At 38.9% G+C, this 19,152-nt stretch overlaps 1 protein-coding gene across 1 annotated transcript in view; it reads left to right on the top strand.

Moving 5' to 3' along the window:
* Positions 1–19,152, top strand: part of LOC127451260 (immunoglobulin superfamily DCC subclass member 4-like) — a 125,769-nt gene that overhangs the window by 48,634 nt on the left and 57,983 nt on the right. The window contains exon 3 of the mRNA XM_051715806.1: positions 18,444–18,597. Within this exon, the coding sequence (XP_051571766.1) occupies positions 18,444–18,597 (154 nt within the window). The remainder of the gene's footprint in view (positions 1–18,443; positions 18,598–19,152) is intronic.

The raw sequence follows: 19,152 nt of genomic DNA, 5'->3' as shown, positions 1-19,152 counted from the left end.
GACTGTCTCAGAAGCGGAGGCAACTGAGACTTGTCCTCTGCCACCCAGATTGAGGTGAGTAACCGCGCCACCACGAGGACCTACTAAGTAGTGGGAATTGGGCATTCGAAATTGGGGAGAAAAAAAGGGGATATTCATCCTAATTAACTACATAATTACATTTTGTTTTGCAAAAGTTTTGTGCAGAACATTTGTGTATTTCTTTTACACAATCAATGCTTCGTTCATCAGGTGTGCATTTATGTGCGTTTGTAATGTTTAGTTTTAACAAATTGCTCTGTGGGTCGAGATGAATGCTTCCAGGATCAATGAACACAGTGAAGGCCATATAGTCCTGCCAATGACATTAACTGATTATAACTCACCTTGTTATTGTGGAGTGCCAAACAAGGAGACATGTGGAACCTGCGCTTTAGGGACATTCACCAATCAAGAGGTCTGCTCTTTACTCCTAAAGGTGATAACGGTGACAGAAATGTGGTGCTGCAAAACGCGTGGTGCTGGCGAGAGCACCTTTGGGTGTCAGAAAGGAAGAGGAGATGATGAGAAAAGTCATTGATATTTTTCTGCTCTCTGATTTTATTTGATCTATTCATCCATTTATATATCTATTTTATGCATTATTATTATTATTATAAACCTTGGCTGGGTTTCCCAAAGCACTATGTAGGACATTAGTAGCACTTATGTAGTACTTAATCTCTAAGGCACGTTTCACAAAAGCATCGTTATCTAAATAGTTAGTAAAAACTTTCATAAACGAATGCTCTTGGACCGCTCTTAAGTCCATTAAGTGCAACTTAAACATATCTATCTGGCATCTTTCACAGTTTATCAAAGACAGTGGGACGTTTAATAAATTGTATTAATATATTTTGATCATTTGAAAGCCGTTGTAAACTATTTCAGAGGATAAAAAAGTTTTTAAAATATCGCTATAAGATCAATAGGCAGTCTCCGCAGTCTGTGCTTGTGACGTGATAGGTCTAAATTACAAGACACATAATACAGTATAACATTATATTAGCCTTCTTTGATTAGCATAATTGCAATAGCAATAGAAAGACGACATGTTCTTATTAAACAGATTATTTAAGAAGACGTGAGTAATGTGACCACACAGTTTAAAAATGAAATAAATATGCCTTAATTAATAATTAAAATATGGTTAATAAATGAGATTAGAGCGAGAGTGTGCAACGAGAGATTCCCCCTCTCTCTTCCTCCTCCTCTTCTTCCTTCCTCCAATGGCTGGTACATATCGGCTCGCCTATAGTCTTTTTACAAGGCAGTAACAAATTGCATGATGCATAATGATGCCTAATTTTTTTATTAAATTCTGTAATAGTTAAGTAATAAATTTTGGCACCTCTACAAGGTTACAAACAACGTCCATGTTTGTCAGTATTTCCACCTTATTTTCATTTTGAGAAGACAAACACCTGGACATACTGGCCAAAGTGATCAGCACCTTTGGACTGGACAGCTCCCGTAAAGAAGCACTTAAGTTTAACTTAATAATGAGCAAACTACGTGCTGGTTTGGGAAACAGGCATTACTCTATCGTAAAATAACGAGCGACATTAGTTAAGATGATTGTTAAACCTTAAGTTGCAGCGTTATCTGGAAGCCCAGCCCTTGTCTATTAAGATGCTCTGAGCTCTGTACGATTACACCAGAGCACTCGTAAATCTACAAGCATTTTCAAGTACTGCTTAAGTTATGATGGCTTTGGGAAACAGAAGGCAAAACTAAGATGAATCTTAAGATGTATTCTACGATCTAGGCTTACGATGCTTTTGGGAAACGAGGCCCAGAGCTGCGCAGTGTGCTCACTAAGGATGCACTGATCCGATACCTGGATCGGTATTGGCTCCAATACTGACGTTTTTAGATGGATCAGGTATCGGTCCGACGAGCCTGATCCAAATCCAATACTGTGTGTTTGTCATGTTCGTTCCTATCAGTCTCCAAAAATGACATAAAAGAACCATAAAAACAACATTGAAGTAGTTCATATGACTCTTGCATTTTATGCAAAGCCACTTGAAGACGTGCGATAGCTTTGTGAATCACAAAAGGCTGTGTTTAATAAGTAAATATACAATATGCAGGTACAACACCAGCGCGTTATTGAATGGCACTGCTCTGTTTGCACATACACTCGCGGCTATTTTTAGCCTTCACGCATTGTGCAACATTTGAGCGCTACTCACAAACAACATCTCAGTTGTAGATGCTCAATAGTTCGGTTCACTTATAATATGCATTTAGAACGGCACCGGAGGTGCATTTTACCAGAATTTGAATAAGAAGCAAATTAAACTACTGTGAACTTGCCTACAAACAGACACATACAGGACATACAGGACAGAACCTGGTGAGTTCAGAATGTCAAAATAAAAGCCTGAGGATTTTAAAGTTAAAGGTTCACAATTGAAATATATTACTATTGTATTTAAAATTCTAAAAGTCAATTATAATAATAATAATGTATTATTATTATTATTATTATTATTATTATTTGTTTACAAATGATAACAATATTTATGTTTGATGGGTTCCAAAAAATAACTGTGAATGAAAAGTGAACTGAAATATTACAACTAAATTGAACAAAAAAAGAGATCTGAATCCAGATACAAGTTGAATGTTTTTTGGAAAAAAAAAAAAAAAAAACTGCCTTCTTTTCTTCTGAACACTTAGACTGGAATTACTGTTAATTTTGCTGCAGCATTATCCAGTAGACTAGTTAACAATAAAGTTTTTCTTAATAGTTTGTACATTTATATTGAAATAATGTGTAGTTAAAGGTTTGTTTCTTTACATATAATTAGCATCACACAGTGAGGTATAGATATTCTAAACTGATTATGAAAAAAACAACACTGGTATCGGATCAGTATCGGCCGATACTGAGATTTCAGATATCGGAATTGGATCGGAAGAGAAAAAGTGGTATCGGTGTATCCCTAGTGCTCACATCAGCAATTAAAAACTTGTGAAATTTGAACCCATTCACATTTGAGCGATAAGCTTTGTTTCTATCTTGGAAAATCCAGAAATGTAGCATATTGACAGCGTTGCAACAAAAAAACTTTTAAAATACATCTGATGTCTACTTTGCTATCACAAAATCTCGGACACGTCTTCTGGGTGGAGGTAATGTTCCCTCTGCGCCGTATCGCGTAGCCACGCTCAAGAGACGCAGTCCATCATTTAATGAGCTGTAGGCGAAAAAAGAGCAGGAGAAATTGAGAGGTGATCAAATAAAATACTAAACATTATTCTGTTTGCCCAACAAGTCATGCATGTGAGTCCTTTATCTAGATGCATGACTTGAAGAGAACAAGCTTAAAGATATTGAACTTTGACACAGTAACACTGAATTCAACATGTTTCTTGTAGAAACACCATGCCATGTGTTCCTCTAATAGTCTGTTCATATTAGTAGTTGACAGATAATGTATAATTCATATAATAACATTATAATGAATATAATGTATAATGAATGTTAAAAATATTTATTAAAATTGTTGTATTTATTCTTGTAGTGTTTGCTGCAAAGCAGGAAATAGGAAAATGCATATTTTTTGGTGTGATGAAGTTTCAGAAATGGCTAGAATTGATCTGAACATGAATATTAATAGTAATATAAGTATGTCATTATTATTTCAAAACGTGGTGTGGTATGGATATGGGATTGATTATTTTGCACTCTCTGTATTTTAGTTTCTGTACTTCTAAACAATTAAGTCAAGAATGTTTGAAGGTGAATTTAATTTGGTCAGTGCAAAGGGTTAGTTTCAGTCTCAGACAGCAGGAAAAGGCCACAAACAATTCACAGCAAGCATGATGTAAATTGCAGCATAAATTGCAAGAGCTTTCAGAAAGTCCAATCTGATTAGCTGGCAGCTCTTATGAGGTGCACAGGTTTTTATCACTTTATCAGGTAACAAAATGTTGTTTAGAAATTACCAGGCTACAACAATGAGCACTTCTGTGGAAGAACTAGTCGAAAATGACTTGAATTTTGATTAGATTTGCCAAAGCATGCAAAAAAAGGCTAACAGTATATTAATTTTTAGCAGAGACATATCTGTCTATCTTCATTTGTAAAAGTCAAAGCTTAGTTTTCAGCTTTTCTAATGTTAGATAAAAAAAATTAAATAAAAAAAAACATGTTCCTGGGATAGGCTCCAGTACTTTTGCGACCTTACATAGGATAAGTGGGAATAAATTAATGTGAATTTTTTTTTACAAAAAATAAAAATTATATATATCACATGGGGTAACCTCCTCATGGCCGCTATAATGTTTGGTTCTCGCTCTATGTGGTGCGCGTGGTAAGTTGTGCGTGGATGCCGCAGAGAATAGCGTGAAGCCTCCACATGCGCTACATCTCCACGGTAACGCGCTCAACAAGCCAAGCAATAAGATGCGCAGATTGACGGTCTCAGACGCGGAGGCAACTGAGATTCGTCCTATGCCACCCGGATTGAGGCGAGTCACTACGCCACCACGAGGACTAAGAGTGCATTGGGAATTGGGCATTCCAATCGGGGGAGAAAAGGGGAGAAAAAAAATATAGAACTTAAATGCTTCGTTATGGGAGCTGTCTGGTCCAACGCTGAAACCTTGGCCAATATGTCCAGGTGTTTGTCTTCTCAACGTGACAATAATGCGGAAATACCGACAAGCATGGAAATGATATGTAACCTTGTTGAGATGCCAAAGTTAATGACGATCACAGCATTTAATTAAATAAATAATGATGACTTAGGTAAGATGGGGTTTCAGATTGATGCTCAGCTTTATAGAGATCATTGTTGGGTAAGTTACTCTAAAAAAAAGTAATTAATTACTAACTACTAATTACATCTTTTACAGTGTAATTAGATTACTGTACTAATTAATCTGTCTGAAAAGTAATTGCATTACTTATTACTAATTACTTTCTAAAACCCTTATTAACCTCGACCAGATAAAAATAGATAGACATGAAATTGTTTTTTTAAGTCTTTCAAATAAAGCATATGAAATCAAATAAATTATTCATGAACTGGCCAAAGAATTTAAGGGGGCCATATTAAATTATAAAACATACATTTTAACATTAGACGTTAAATTTTGATTTTAAATGTACTACTGTTTTATATAGAATTGTTCTATATACAGTATTTAACACAATAACATCAGAAGTAACTGTAATTTACTGAAAAATTTAGAGTAATCCCTTACTTTACTTTTTCATTTAAATGTAATTTAATTACAGTAATTAATTACTTAGAAATGCATTACACCCAACACTGAAAGAGATTAATGATAGAAATGCATGTATGTGAACGCATGCAATGCGAATCATAATAAGGGTCTCTAATGTTGCCAAAAGTTTGTTTCTTTAGCTGGAAACTGAATGCACATGGTATTGTCATTTTCTATTTCATAAAATGTATCACACATTTATTTATTTTCCTAAATTAATCAGAATCAGAATTAGCTTTATTGCCAAGTAGGCTTACACATACAAGGAATTTGTCTTGGTGACAGAAGCTTCCAGTGCACAAACAATAGAGCAACAAAACAGCGGTAATAATAAAAAATAGAATAAAAATAAAAAGTGACTAGAAAATATAAGTATTTATATATAAATTCACAATAAGACTATATATATATATATATATATATATATATATATATATATATATATATATATATATATATGTGTGTGTGTGTGTGTGTGTGTGTGTGTGTGTGTGTGTGTATGCACAATATACAAATACAAATCTTTTATACAGATGCAAGGGAATGTATGGCAGAAGAGGTATGGTATGTTGGATAAATATAAATAGACAAAGCTGTGTATTGCACATATTGCTCAGTGGGGCAGTTTTAACTGTTCATGAGATGGATAGCCTGAGGGGAAAAACTGTTCCTGTGCCTGATGGTTCTGGTGCTCAGTGCACTGTAGCGCCATCCAGAAGTCAGCAGTTCAGAAAGGTAGTGGGCTGGGTGAGTGGGGTCCGGAGTGATTTTTCCAGCCCTTTTCCTCAATCTGGGAGTGTACAGTTCTTGAAGGGAGGGCAGGAGGCAACCAATAATCCTCTCAGCAATCCGAATTGTCCTTTGTATTCTTCTGATGTCCAATTTCGTAGATGCACCAATCCAGACAGTTACTGAAGTGCAGAGGACAGACTCATTGACTGCTGAGTAGAACTGGATCAGCAGCGCCTGTGGCACGTTGAACTTCCTCAGCTAGCGAAGGAGGTACAACCTCTGCTGGGCCTTTTTCACAGTGGAGTCAATGTGGATCTCCCACTTCAGGTCCTGTGAGATGGTAGTGCCCAGGATCCTGAATGACTCCACTGCTGCCACAGTGCTGTTTAGAATGGTGAGCGGGTCAATGTTGGGGTGTTCCTCCTAAAGTCCACAATCATCTCCACTGTCTTGAGCATGTTCAGCTCTAGGTTGTTTTGACTGCATTTAAGTTTTTGAATCAGTCAATGTAAAAACTGATGTAGTACTTTTTGGCAGTTAGTGCAAATTGTCCCTTCATTTACCTGTGCATTTGCCCTCTGGATTTTGGAAAATAATTATGTAACATTCTAAAATAATCACATTTTATGACTAAATATTAAGCCTAATATTTGGATATATTAACAGGCCTACCAACTCCATTGATAAGTGTAATTAATTTGTTTAGACTAATAAATTCATTATAATGTAAAGCAGGCTAAATAGGAAAGAAATTTAGCACAAATGTTTTTTACATTTGTGAATGGCAATTGTTGTTAAAGTTACAAAATATAACACTGACTCATGCTGAGTGGGATCCATGTGCGGTTTATTAACACAACAAGTTCAGAGTACAAACAGGCGTGGGTAAAATAACCAGGGCAACCAACAATATCAGAGACAGGGCAGTAACATAGTCAAACAGGCAAAGGATCGGGGCAGGCAGCAAAACAGCAATAGAGATAGTCCAGGCAAACATAGTAATAGGCAGGCAGCAGAGAATCGTACAAAGTAAATCCAAAGCAGAGTCAAACATGGGTAGATCAACAGAGAAAGTAATAACGCTCAGAAATGTAGCCGGGGCAAACAAGACTTCACAATGAATGAACACACACATTGGGCTAAATAGTCTGAGTGATATGAGGCAGGTGTAGGGTGATCAGTCCAGGCATGTGGGCACTTGGGAAATGTAGTTCAATGTTAATATTCAGGTGAGTGAGACTTCCGGTGGTCGATTGAGGAATCTTCACTGGCGTTCGTGACACAAAAAAATTTCACTTTTTTGTGCTTCAATTTTTGAACACAGTTTTCCCTTCGCACACCCAAAGCCTTGTTTCTGGCTATGGCTGTAATGAACTCAGGCTTGGTGGTGGGTTTGAATCCATTTGCAGAAGTTTAATAAATCCAAATCAACAGGCAAAGGTCGAGGATCAAAATAGACAGTCCAAATGGGCAAACAAGACAAAAACAATAATTTAATAAACATGTAGTCCAATAAACAGGCAAAAGGTCATAACATGAAGCAGTCACAATGGCAATGGAGAAAACACTCAGTAAGGCAGGTAAGGCAATACTTCGCAATGTGTTGTTGGAAAGCATGGCTCTTTATAGATAGCAAACAGGTAATGGAAGGATCCAGAATGTCCCTGGCAGTTACCCAGGATCTCTCCTCTGGTCCGTAGTGCTCCCAGTCCACCAAATATTGCATCTGACCCCTTCTTCTTCTTGAATCCATGATTTCCTTTATCAAGTATGCTGGGGCTTCATCAATCTCCAAGGGTGGTGGAGGTTCAGGTTCTGTGGTTTCGGGGCCAGATGCAGGGTGGACCAGTTTCAGCAATGATACATGAAATGAAGGAGAGATCTGATAATTAGCAGGAAGTCTATAGCTCAAGTCTATAGATCACAGGATTTATTTGTCTGATGATACGAAATGGACCTACATACCTGGGACTGAGCTTCCTGCTGGGTAGCTGTAGACGCAGGTCTCTTGTGGAAAGCCAGACCCGCTGGCCTGGCTGGTAGTTGGGGTGGGGCGCCTCTGGCGGTCCGCCTGGATCCTTTGAGCACAGATGGCATGTTGGAGCCTCACATGAGTGCTGTCCCACACCTGCTCACTCCTCCTAATCCAGTCATCCACCACCAGTACCGCAGATGATTCACCAGACCAAGGGAACATGGGAGGTTGATAACCCAGCACACATTGAAAGGGGGTAAGTCCTGTGGATGAATGAGTTAATGAATTTTGGGCATATTCTGCCCCTGGAAGGAATTCACTCCACCTCTGTTGTTCATGACTACAGTATGACCTGAGGTAACGTCTGATCTCCTGGTTCAATCTCTCCAATTGCCCATTAGCCTGTGGGTGGTAGCCTGAGGTTAAACTGACATTAATGTCCAACTGTTTGCAAAATGCCTTCCATACCCTTGATGTGAACTGAGGGCCCCAGTCTGTGACAATGTCCTCTGGTAATCCATACACCCGGAACACATGATGGAACAGTGCAGTGGCTGTTTCAATGTCTGTGGGAAGACCTTTCAAAGGAACAAGACAACAAGCCTTAGAGAAATGGTCAATGATTACAAGAATTGTGGTGAAATTGTTGGAGTTGGTTAGATCTGTGACAAAGTCTACTGATAGATGGGACCAGGGGCTGTGAGGAATGGGTAGGGGTTCCAAGAGTCCGGCAGGTAGTTCTCTGAGTGTTTTCGACTGAGCGCATACTGGACAAGACTTGACATATGAGGTGACATCTTTAAATATGTCTGACCACCAGAATGAGTTGCGTATTAAGGTAATTGTTCGCTGAATACCTGGATGTTCAGCACTGAGAGATGTATGGACCCATTGGATCACACGTTGTTGGAGAATGCTTGGGACATACTGCTTGGTTCGTGGGCACTTAGGTGGAGGAGGATCTATTTGTTGTGCCCGTTGGATCTCTTCCATGATGTCCCAGCGAATGGGGGCTACAACCACTGTTGGGGGAAGGATGGAAACTTGCTTATTTTGAATGTATGTAGGGCCATACCTTCTAGAGAGAGCGTCTGCCTTGCTTTTCTTGCTTCCAGGACAGTAGGTAACTGTGAACTGGAATCACTGTGAACTGGAGACCAACGGGCTTGTCGTGGATTGTGTCTCTTTGCACTCTTGATGTATTCCAAGTACTTATGGTCAGTGATAACTTGAAATGGATGTTCCGCTCCCTCTAGCCAGTGTCTCCATTCCTCCATTGCAGCTTTCATGGAAAGTAGTCCTTTATTGCCCACATCGTAGTTTCTTTCAGCAGCCGTGAGTTTTCTAGAATAGAAGGCACATGGGTACATTCAGCCTGGCGTACCGTGTCTTTGAGAGAGAACAGCCCCAATTCCGCAGTCGGAAGCATCTACTTCAGTGATGGAAGGTAAGCTTGGGTCAGGATGCTTAAGGATGGGTGCAGTAGTGAAGCTGGTTTTAAGGGTGTTGAAGGTGGTGTTAGCAGAGTTGTTCCATCTAAGTTTCTTGGGTTTGTCCTTGAGTAGTGATGTTAGTGGAGCTGCAGCGATGCTGTAATTCCTGATAAATATTCGGTAGAAGTTTGCAAAATCAAGAAATTGTTGAAGTTATTTGATGGTGGTAGGCTGTGGTCATTCGGTGATTGCTTTGACTTTGGATAGGTCCATCTCCACACCTTGATGGCTAATGATGTATTCTAAGAACATGGTACTGGTTGTATGGAACTCACATTTTTCAGCTTTGATGTAGAGTTGGTTCTGTTGGAGCCGGGTTAGGACTGTCTTGACATGTTGGATGTATTCTTGTTTTGTTTGGGAATAGATTAAGATATCAATGTATTCAATGACGAACTGGTTCAAGAGGTCTCTGAAGATTTCATTGATGAAAGACTGGAAGATAGAAGGCGCATTAGCAAGGCCATATGGCATGACCTGATATTCATAGTGCCCCCTAGTGGTGAGGAAGGCAGTCTTCCATTCATCCACTTCTCTGATACGAATGAGGTTATAGGCACTTCAAAGATCTAGTTTGGTGAAGATACGTGCCTCACGGAGTTGTTCTGGTGCTGAAGGGACAAGAGGAAGTGGATATCTGTTCTTTATTGTGATTGTATCGAGACTTCTGTAATCAATGCATGGTCTTAGCCCACCATCTTTTTTCTCCACAAAGAAAAACCTGCCGCTGCTGAAGATGTAGAGGGACGGATAAAGTCTGATGCTAGGGCTTCTTCAATGTAGTTTTCCATAGCCTGAGTCTCAGGACATGACAAGGGGTAAACTTTGCTTTTGGGAGGTGCAGAATTCAGGAGAAGTTCAATGGCACAATCCCATGGATAATGGGGTGGTAGTTGGGTTGCCTTTGCCCTGCTGAAGACCTCTGAGAGTTCCGAGTACTCAACTGGAATAGCTGTAGTGTTGTGAGCCTCTGAGCTTTCCACGCTTGTGGTAAAACATGGTAACATGATCTTTGTGTTAAAACAGTGTTCTTGGCAGTAATGAGACCATTTACTGAGTTCACCTTGATTCCAGGAAATGCTAGGGTCATGGATAGCTAGCCATGGATGGCCGAGAATGATCTGGTTCTTGGGAGAAGAGATAACGTAGAGTGAGATCTTCTCAGTGTGAAATAGTCCAACTTGTAGAGTGATTGGGACAGTTTGTTGTGTTATGCCCTGTCCTATGGGTTCGTTGTTGACTGCTATAATATTAATTGAAGGGATGCATGGCATTGTAGGGATTTTGAGTTCCTGAATGAGATCAACGTGGATTAAATTGTCTGCAGCCCCGGAATCCACTAGCGCTGAAACAGTGTGTCGTATTAGAAACCTCAATGGAGACGGATAGTCAAATTAAAATGAAGGGGAGTGAGAGAGTGTTCATTCCTCACCCTTTTCTTTAAGGTGCTGTTGACTTTGTTGGGACAGGTATTGCTGTGATAGTTGGGTTGACCACAGTAAAAGCTTAGATGTTCCTGTAGACGACGATGTCGTTCTTCTAGTGAAACTCTAGTATAGCCGATTTGCATGGGTTCTGCTGACTGAGGCATAAAGAGAGCAGCATCTTCAGTGGAAACGGAAGCCATTTTGGGTTGTTTGGAGTGGGGGTTATTACGAATTAGATAATCCAATTTAATAGCCATGGTGATAAGTCCGTGGTCTCAATCTTGCATGCTAACTCCGCTTGTAGTTTATGGTTAAGTCCCTCTCGAAACACTGTTTTTAGTGCCACATCATTCCACCCACTCTGAGCTGCTAGCGTTCTGAATTGGATGGCGTACTCAGCTGCTGATCGATTGCCTTGGCGTATGTGCAACAACTGTACTGAAATATCCTGTCCTCCCGCAGGATAGTGAAAGACATCTTGAATTTGCTGAGCAAAATAGTCAAGAGGTTTATAATTGATTATCATTGTCCCACACAGCCGATCCCCAATCCAGCGCTTTATCAGTGAGCAGAGTCATCATAAATGAACATTTAGTAGTGTCTTGACGAAACGCTTCTGGTTGATTAGAAAAGTAAATTCTACACTGACGTAGAAAGCCTCTGCATTTATCAGCAGAACCATCACATTTATCGGGTAGTGCAAATCTTAACGACTCAGCTCTGGTTGACGGGAGTGATTGAATATACTGGGTTAGATGTTCGTTGGTTGCTCGTAGGTTGGCGAGTTGGCCTTGAAAATCTTGTAGTATCTCACTCTGGTATGCGTAGGCCGTCTGGAGCTGTGATACTTCTGCTGGATTAATTTCTGGTGAAGTATTCTGTAATGAACTCAGGCTTGGTGGTGGGTTTGAATCCATTTGCAGAAGTTTAATAAATCCAAATCAACAGGCAAAGGGATGGTCAAAAATACAGGCAAAGGTTGAGGTTCAAAATAGACAGTCCAAATGGGCAAACAAGACAAAAATAATAATCCAATAAACGTGAAGTCCAGTAAACAGGCAAAAAGTCATAACATGAAGCAGTCACAATGGCAATGGAGAAAATGCTCAGTAAGACTGGCAATACTTCGCAATGTGTTGTTGGAAAGCATGGCTCTTTATAGATAGCAAACAGGAAATGACTGTAGAAGAAAATGGAGTGTGATCAGTATTCGGGTGAGGGCTCCCTCTGGTGGTTGGAGGAAGCAGATGTTACAGTGGCTTTCCAATTATCCAAATATATCAATACAAGTTATTAAACATTCCTTATTCACTGATAAACTGTTAAAATGCAAGAAAGATACAGTACATTTAAATTGCACTTATGACTTTAGAGTGGTTCAAAGCCCTCATTAATTTACGTAAGTTTTTACTTTACTACTTTAATGCTTTTTGGGAAACTCGCAGTAGAGATTAAGTACTACTTTAGTAATACTAATGTTCTGCTTAGTGCCTTGGGAAACCCAGCCATGGAAAAATAATTGAAATGAGACAAAAAAGTTTCCAATTCGGGACTGGTCACCCTACTACAATATACGTAATGCTTGCCTACACAGCAATCAGCGCTTCAAACATCTGAGTTATGTAATAACCTGGACAATGTATCGGCAATCTTTTTATAAACATTTTTAAAAGCCAATGCATTCCACATACTGGTCTGTGCTTCACTACAATGTAAGTGCATCTGCTCCGTGCGGTCCAGTGGGTCGCGTTGGGTGCGCAACTTCGCCACCCCTTTTGATAGAGATTTTGATAAAACAGGCTATGTGTCTAAGAAGTAGGCTAAGATATTTTGCGTGCAGATGCGAAGGACATCAATAGGCTATTTCTAAAACAGACAAATAATCTTTATCTGGCACACATAGGTTGCAGAACCCCTGCCTATGCAGAAGAATGTTGGCACGAAGCCTTGTCTAGACCCTTCCCTGACTAGTACGTTTTGTGTCACAGGCATTCCTTAGTCTGGTTGCTTAATGAGAGAGAGATAATATGTAGTTGCATTAAAAGTTGAGCATAATTATTCTGTTGCACGGCATTGAGGAACTAATGATGATGCGGGTTGACCAATCAGTGGAAAGGTGCGTTTCATGCCCACCCACATGTGCAAATCAAATATGTATCTATTTTCTACCCATGAACAATTTTGAAAAACAAAGTATCAAAACATACACGGCTGTTCTCTCTACCTGCAGCTTTGGTCTTCAGCAGTCAACACCCGATTGCACTGCACCACCTACTGGTGAGAACAAATAGCACCAGGTTGAGATTGTGCATCGGTACTCTGCTGCTTTTCCTGAAGTTCCAGTTCTGTGGAAGTTTGAATTTCCAACTGAATTTGAACCACTGAATTTGAGGAAGCGAATTATATTAAGCGAAATAGAAGGGGCTGAATTTTACCTGTCGAAAAATCTAGATGGTATTTTAAAATGAACTGAATATTTTGGAAGGTGATTATTTATTGTTTAATTTTTAATAATGAAATTAGTTGTGAAATGTTTCCAAATGAAATATTCAATGCTTAAAAATACAACCATGTTAAATTTCAGCCTCCCAAAATGCAAGCACTGTAAACGCAATGCATTTAAATGCAAGCACTGATAATACAATGCATTTATTTTTTTGATTAGAGCAATTCAACATGCTTTTATGCACCAAAGACTTTAGTCATGAATTTACCTCCATACATCTGATTGGGAACAAAGAGCAAATTCACTACATTATAAATGTTGCAAAAACGTCTGCTGAATGTCGACTGTTCTTACTTTCAACATGGATTGTTTTAGAGAGATATTGCAGATGAGCAAACACTATCTTCCAAATTAAAACACACACATTGAATAGATTTCTTGATAATGTGCTCATGGAATTCAAAAATCCTTGAATACGACAGTTCAAAATCCTTCAATTCAAACTACCCTATGTGCTTGCTGTACAGGATATGGTCTGCCCTTGAGACGATACATTGTTTATAGTTTCAGATCTATGTACACAGTATTCATATAACATTTGAGTGTCTCTTTAATATACAGTGTAGTTGTACACCTCAATAAAGCCACCAGGAGTTACAGTTTTTTTAACATGGTTTCCTACAAGGTTCATGTGAATTCTGGCACGGTTCACAATTACTAGCTTATGCTTAAAGGAATATTACGGGTTCAATACAAGTTAAGCTCAGTCGACAGAACTTGTGGCACAATAATGATTACCACAAAAATTTATTTCGACTCGTTTTTATTTTCTTAAAAAAAGCCAAAATTGAGGTTACAGTGATGCACTTTCAATGGAAGTGAATGGGGCCAATTTTTGGAGAGTTTTAACACAAAATTGTAAGCTTATAATTGTATAAAATCACTTACATTAATTCTTCTGTTAAAACTAATTTGTTATTTGAGCTGTAGAATTGTTTAGATCATTGTTTTTTTGGTCGTTTTAGGGTTTTAGTGTCTACGCCGTTGTGTCGTCATGGCAACACAGTTGTAAAATTTGATATAACTTTACACAGAAAAGGCTAGCAAGCGATTTTATCACTCTAAAATCATGTTAAAACACATATTGTTTCAATTTTGTGGCAATACTTTTGAAACAGTGAGCGTTTTAATGTTTACGGATTGGCCCCATTCAATTCCATTATAAGTGCCTCACTGTAACCTAGATTTGACAAAAAACACATTTTCTCCCCTTTTCTCCCCAATTTGAAATGCCCAATTCCCACTACTTAGCAGGTCCTCATGGTGGCGCGGTTACTCATTTCAATCTGGGTGGTGGAGGACAAGCCTCAGTTGCCTCTGCTTCTGAGACAGTCAATCCGCGCATCTTATCACGTGGCTCGTTGTGCATGACACCGCGGAGACTCCCAGCACGTGGAGGCTCATGCTACTCTCCGCGATCCACGCACAATTTACCATGTGCCCCATTGAGAGCAAGAACCACTAATCACGACCACGAGGAGCAACCGGGCCAATTTGGTTGCTTAGGAGACCTGGCTGGAGTCACTCAGCACACTCTGGATTCGAACTTGCAACTCCAGTGGTGGTAGTCAGCGTCAATACTCACTGAGCAAACCAGGCCCCAGATTTTTGCTTTTTTTTTTTTTAAGAAAATGAGGACCGAGTTTAAATACATTTTTGTGGTAATCAACATTGTGATTCAGACCAAAAAGTATAACGTAAAAAGAGATGTGGGGGAGGGGGATTAAACTCAGGTTCAGAGAATCAACAACCTTAGTGCAAATATGAATTAAATGCAGGATTAAACTCATCTAGGCTACATTTCTTTTTTTACATAAACTCAATGCATACCATCCTCTCTCTCTCTCTCTGCCACATTCCATTTGGTGCCTCTCTTTGCTTGGCTGGAGCTGAGTCTCATTCTCACCTGGACAGCACAAGGACTCGATTGTACTTATTCAAAAGCCTGAGGAGGGAAAAGAGATCAGACTTCAACCTCTTTTTACCTCTTCACCTCCCTTCTTTCTCTCTCTCTCTCTTTTTCTTTTTCTCCCACATCTTTTGAGTTTGAGGTTGCCCACTAGATGACAGAGACCATTTCCTTGTGTCATTATGTATTTCATTGGCCATGACTCCATGACCTTCATTATGTCTGTTTCATTCAATTTTGCTTTATTACTTTTATGAAAATAGTAGGCTAATGATGCCTGTCATTTCTGGTGTAGACACTGATGAACATTGCAGTTTTAGGGACAGAGAGAGTGTGTCATGGCTTAAAGGAAAATTAGAAACTGTATATTTTATTTTCCAAATTTATATATTTAATTATATTTATTGTAAGCAATATCACACGAGCAAGAGTTCCATGCTGATATTCAGTACAACCCTTGGATTTAATAACTGGTCAATCCTCCTTTGGCAGCAATAACCTCAACTAAGCGTTCCGGTAACTGCGGATTAGACTTGCACTACATTTAGAAGGAATTTTGGACCATTCTTCCTTACACAACTGCTTCAGCTCAACCATATTCTTAGGATGTCAGGTGTGAATGGCTCTCTTGAGGTCATTCCATAGTATCTTTATTGGGTTAAGGTCTGGGTTCTGACTAGGCCACTCCAAATGGTGGATCTTCTTTTTTTTTTAAGCCATTCTGTAGTAGATTTACTGCGATGTTTAGGGTCATTGTCCTGCTGCATCACCCAACTTCTACTGAGCTTCAGCTGGCGCACAGCCACCCTGACATTATCCTGTAGGATATCTTGATAAACCTTGGAACTGATTTTTCCCTCGATGATGGCAAGCGGTCCAGGCCCCAAAGCAGCAAAGCAACCCCAAATCATGATGCTTCCTCCACCATACTTCACTGTTGTGATGATGCTTTCATGTTGGTATGCAGTGCCCTTTTTACGCCATACGTAGTGCTGCTTGTTCTTCCCAAACAATTCAACCTTAGTTTCATCAGTCCACAAAACATTTGACTCATGAACAAAGATGTTAAACAGTTCTAATTATGCCTTTTAGTCTTTAGCTGTCACTCTAGGGTTCTTATTTACATCATTGAGCATTCTGCGTTGTGCTCTTTGAGTAATTTGGCTGGACTGCCACTTTTAGGGAGAGTAGCCACAGCCTACTAAATCGTCTCCATTTAAAGACAATTTGTCTAACTTTGGACAGATGAATATCTAAGCTCTTCGAGATAACTTTGTAACCCTTTCCAACTTTATGCAAAGCAACAATTCTTGATCGTAGGTCTTCTGAGATCTCTTTTTTGCAAGGCATGGTCCATGTCAGCAGAAGCTTTTTGTGAATAGCAAACTCAAAAAATTTTAGTATAATAATAATTTTGTCTTGTTTTCCAGTAAAATATCTAAAGATCCTTAAAACAATATCAATTTACTTGAGAAGAAAAACTGTAAGATAATAAGATGACCAGAGTACATAGTGATATATGAAATGGACAGTGAGAGGCTACTGGAATTGGAAACACTCCAAATAGAGAGACCATTTCCTCCATTGAGAAATCGGTACGGTGAAGGTCTCCACTAGGGGAGGGATGTGAGTACATGGTTTTGTAATTTACCCCAGTTATCTGTCAACTGCGTGACTGGATCCACAGTACTGAGTCCTGCACGAGCAGCATGGGGAGGTGAGCTCTTCTGAGAAAGAGTGATTCCCAATAGTAGTCATACACTTAGGGCTATCATGATAATTATGTTATTCATTGCTCACTGACAATGGCCAGGGGAAAGGGTCTCTTTTAAATTGTTGTCATTTTTCATTTTGTCCTCCATATACTATTTTATTAAGTGCTTCTCTTTGGGTCTGAATATTTATCATCATTATTCTTGAATAGCTTCAGAAGTTTAAAACCTCTCACAAGCACACAGAGTCATTACCACTGTCACACACACATGGCAATGCTACTGGTGACTGCTCCAGTAAATCTTTCATATTTGTGGAGTGTGTTTGCTTTAGACAGCATGCTGCGTAAAAGTAAAAAATATCTAGAGTTAATATTTAACAGGTTTCAGCTGAACACACTGCACTGCCTGCCTGCTTGTTTAGGAACTTTTAGATTTGAACTGGGTTTCAGTCTGTACTGTATATGGATAGCTGTTTCACTGGATAATTATGAATAGCCTTAGAAAGTTTTGTGTCTATAGTTAGTACTCTCCCTAAAATAACTATATTGGCCCATTATGCTAGAATAAATGAGTTTACAATTGTTATCTTTTTATTGAACTCCTCTTGTTAAAAAAGATAAAGGATTAGCGCAAAAGACAGATTAACATGCAGATGTGAGGAAGTTAATATTTTATCATTTTAATTGATAAAAAAATACAATTATCATTATTTTTCATTGTTATTTATAAAATTAACAATTAAAAATGCATATAATATTCCTCTTTCTCTTATCATTTGCATGCCAATGATTACACTTCAATGTTCCAATGGTGGCATGCGTGCCTAAGGTAACAGATCCCTGGCATAGACTTTATTAAAGTGATGAAAATAAATGGTAGCTAACATTTTGCCTAACATCTCCTGTTGTGTTCCATGGAACAAAGAAAGTCATATGGGTTTGGAACAACAAAGAGTGAGTAAATGAACTATCCCTATAAGAATTTAGAAGACATTTAGTGTCAGATAAATCTTTTAAACCCTTGATCATTAGCATAAGATGGAAAGTTTGGTGGTAGTTTAAGTTTTTTTGAGAGTTTGTACACCTATATCAGGTAAGATATTTGGTTCTTCCCTTAAATAACATAAAAAGTATCATGTATTGCTATAAAAAGTATCACTCTGTGCTTGTGTTTGTGTGTAAGATCTTGCTCAGTGTTCTGTGGGGTTAGGAACTGTGTGAGTCTGGCAGATGTAGCAGATCAAAGTGAGTATTTTCAAAGCACAGAGGCACCAGAGCAGAGGTCAGGGGCCCCTTGCCTCCTCTCTTCTCCAACCATATGGCTACAATGCTTGTGCTTCTAATAGAAAAAGTGAATGTGATGCATTCCCTGTTTCCCTTTTCTGTCTTCTTTTTACTTTCTTTTCTCTTTTTGTCTCTCAGGCTTGTCCCGTTTTCTGCAGGATCCTGAACCTCAGGTGGTGTCTGTAGGAGGCACTGCACGGTTTGAGTGCTATGCTGATGGCATGCCCACCCCAAGCATCACCTGGGAGAAGAACCAGACACCTCTACCTGCACCAGCTGAAGAGCCATCTAGGTACACAGTGTTGATATTTACTCTGTTACAAGATGAAAAATTCTTGCTTTGCTGTAACTTAGAGGTAGGGCTTACACGACTACTCATTTTTACTAGATTACTAGTTGGCGGGTCAATGTTTACCTTATGTAAATGATCAACATGACACTGTGTTTTTTTGTTTTTTACTGTTGCTGCCTCTGGGTGACACATGATTAGTTTCAGATCGGTTCGCAAGAATCGGAATAAGGACCTTATCCACAAAATGATGACACATTTCATGGTCTTATTCAGCAGCAGAAATCTAGCAAACTTTTTTATATTTTCAGTTTTTTAATTATTTAGTGTAAATTTATAACACTATTCTTTGGGTCATGTTAACCTGACATTAATAATAAAAAAAAGAACAAAAACTTGTGGAAATGTTATAGTGGATCATTTATTTAACCCGGAAATGTGAAAAGGGTCCATTTTGGCTTGTATCTATACACTTTAAACTAAGTTAGACAATCTCAGATGTGCGCAGTGCATTCAGTGCCGTTCACTTAATGTTATCCGTGCTGAATAACTTGCTTT

This window comes from Myxocyprinus asiaticus, chromosome 2 (assembly GCF_019703515.2).
Source record: "Myxocyprinus asiaticus isolate MX2 ecotype Aquarium Trade chromosome 2, UBuf_Myxa_2, whole genome shotgun sequence".
Lineage (NCBI taxonomy): Eukaryota > Metazoa > Chordata > Actinopteri > Cypriniformes > Catostomidae > Myxocyprinus > Myxocyprinus asiaticus.
The sequence above is the reverse complement of the archived record's forward strand: the minus strand, read 5'-3'. Positions and strand labels throughout refer to the sequence as shown.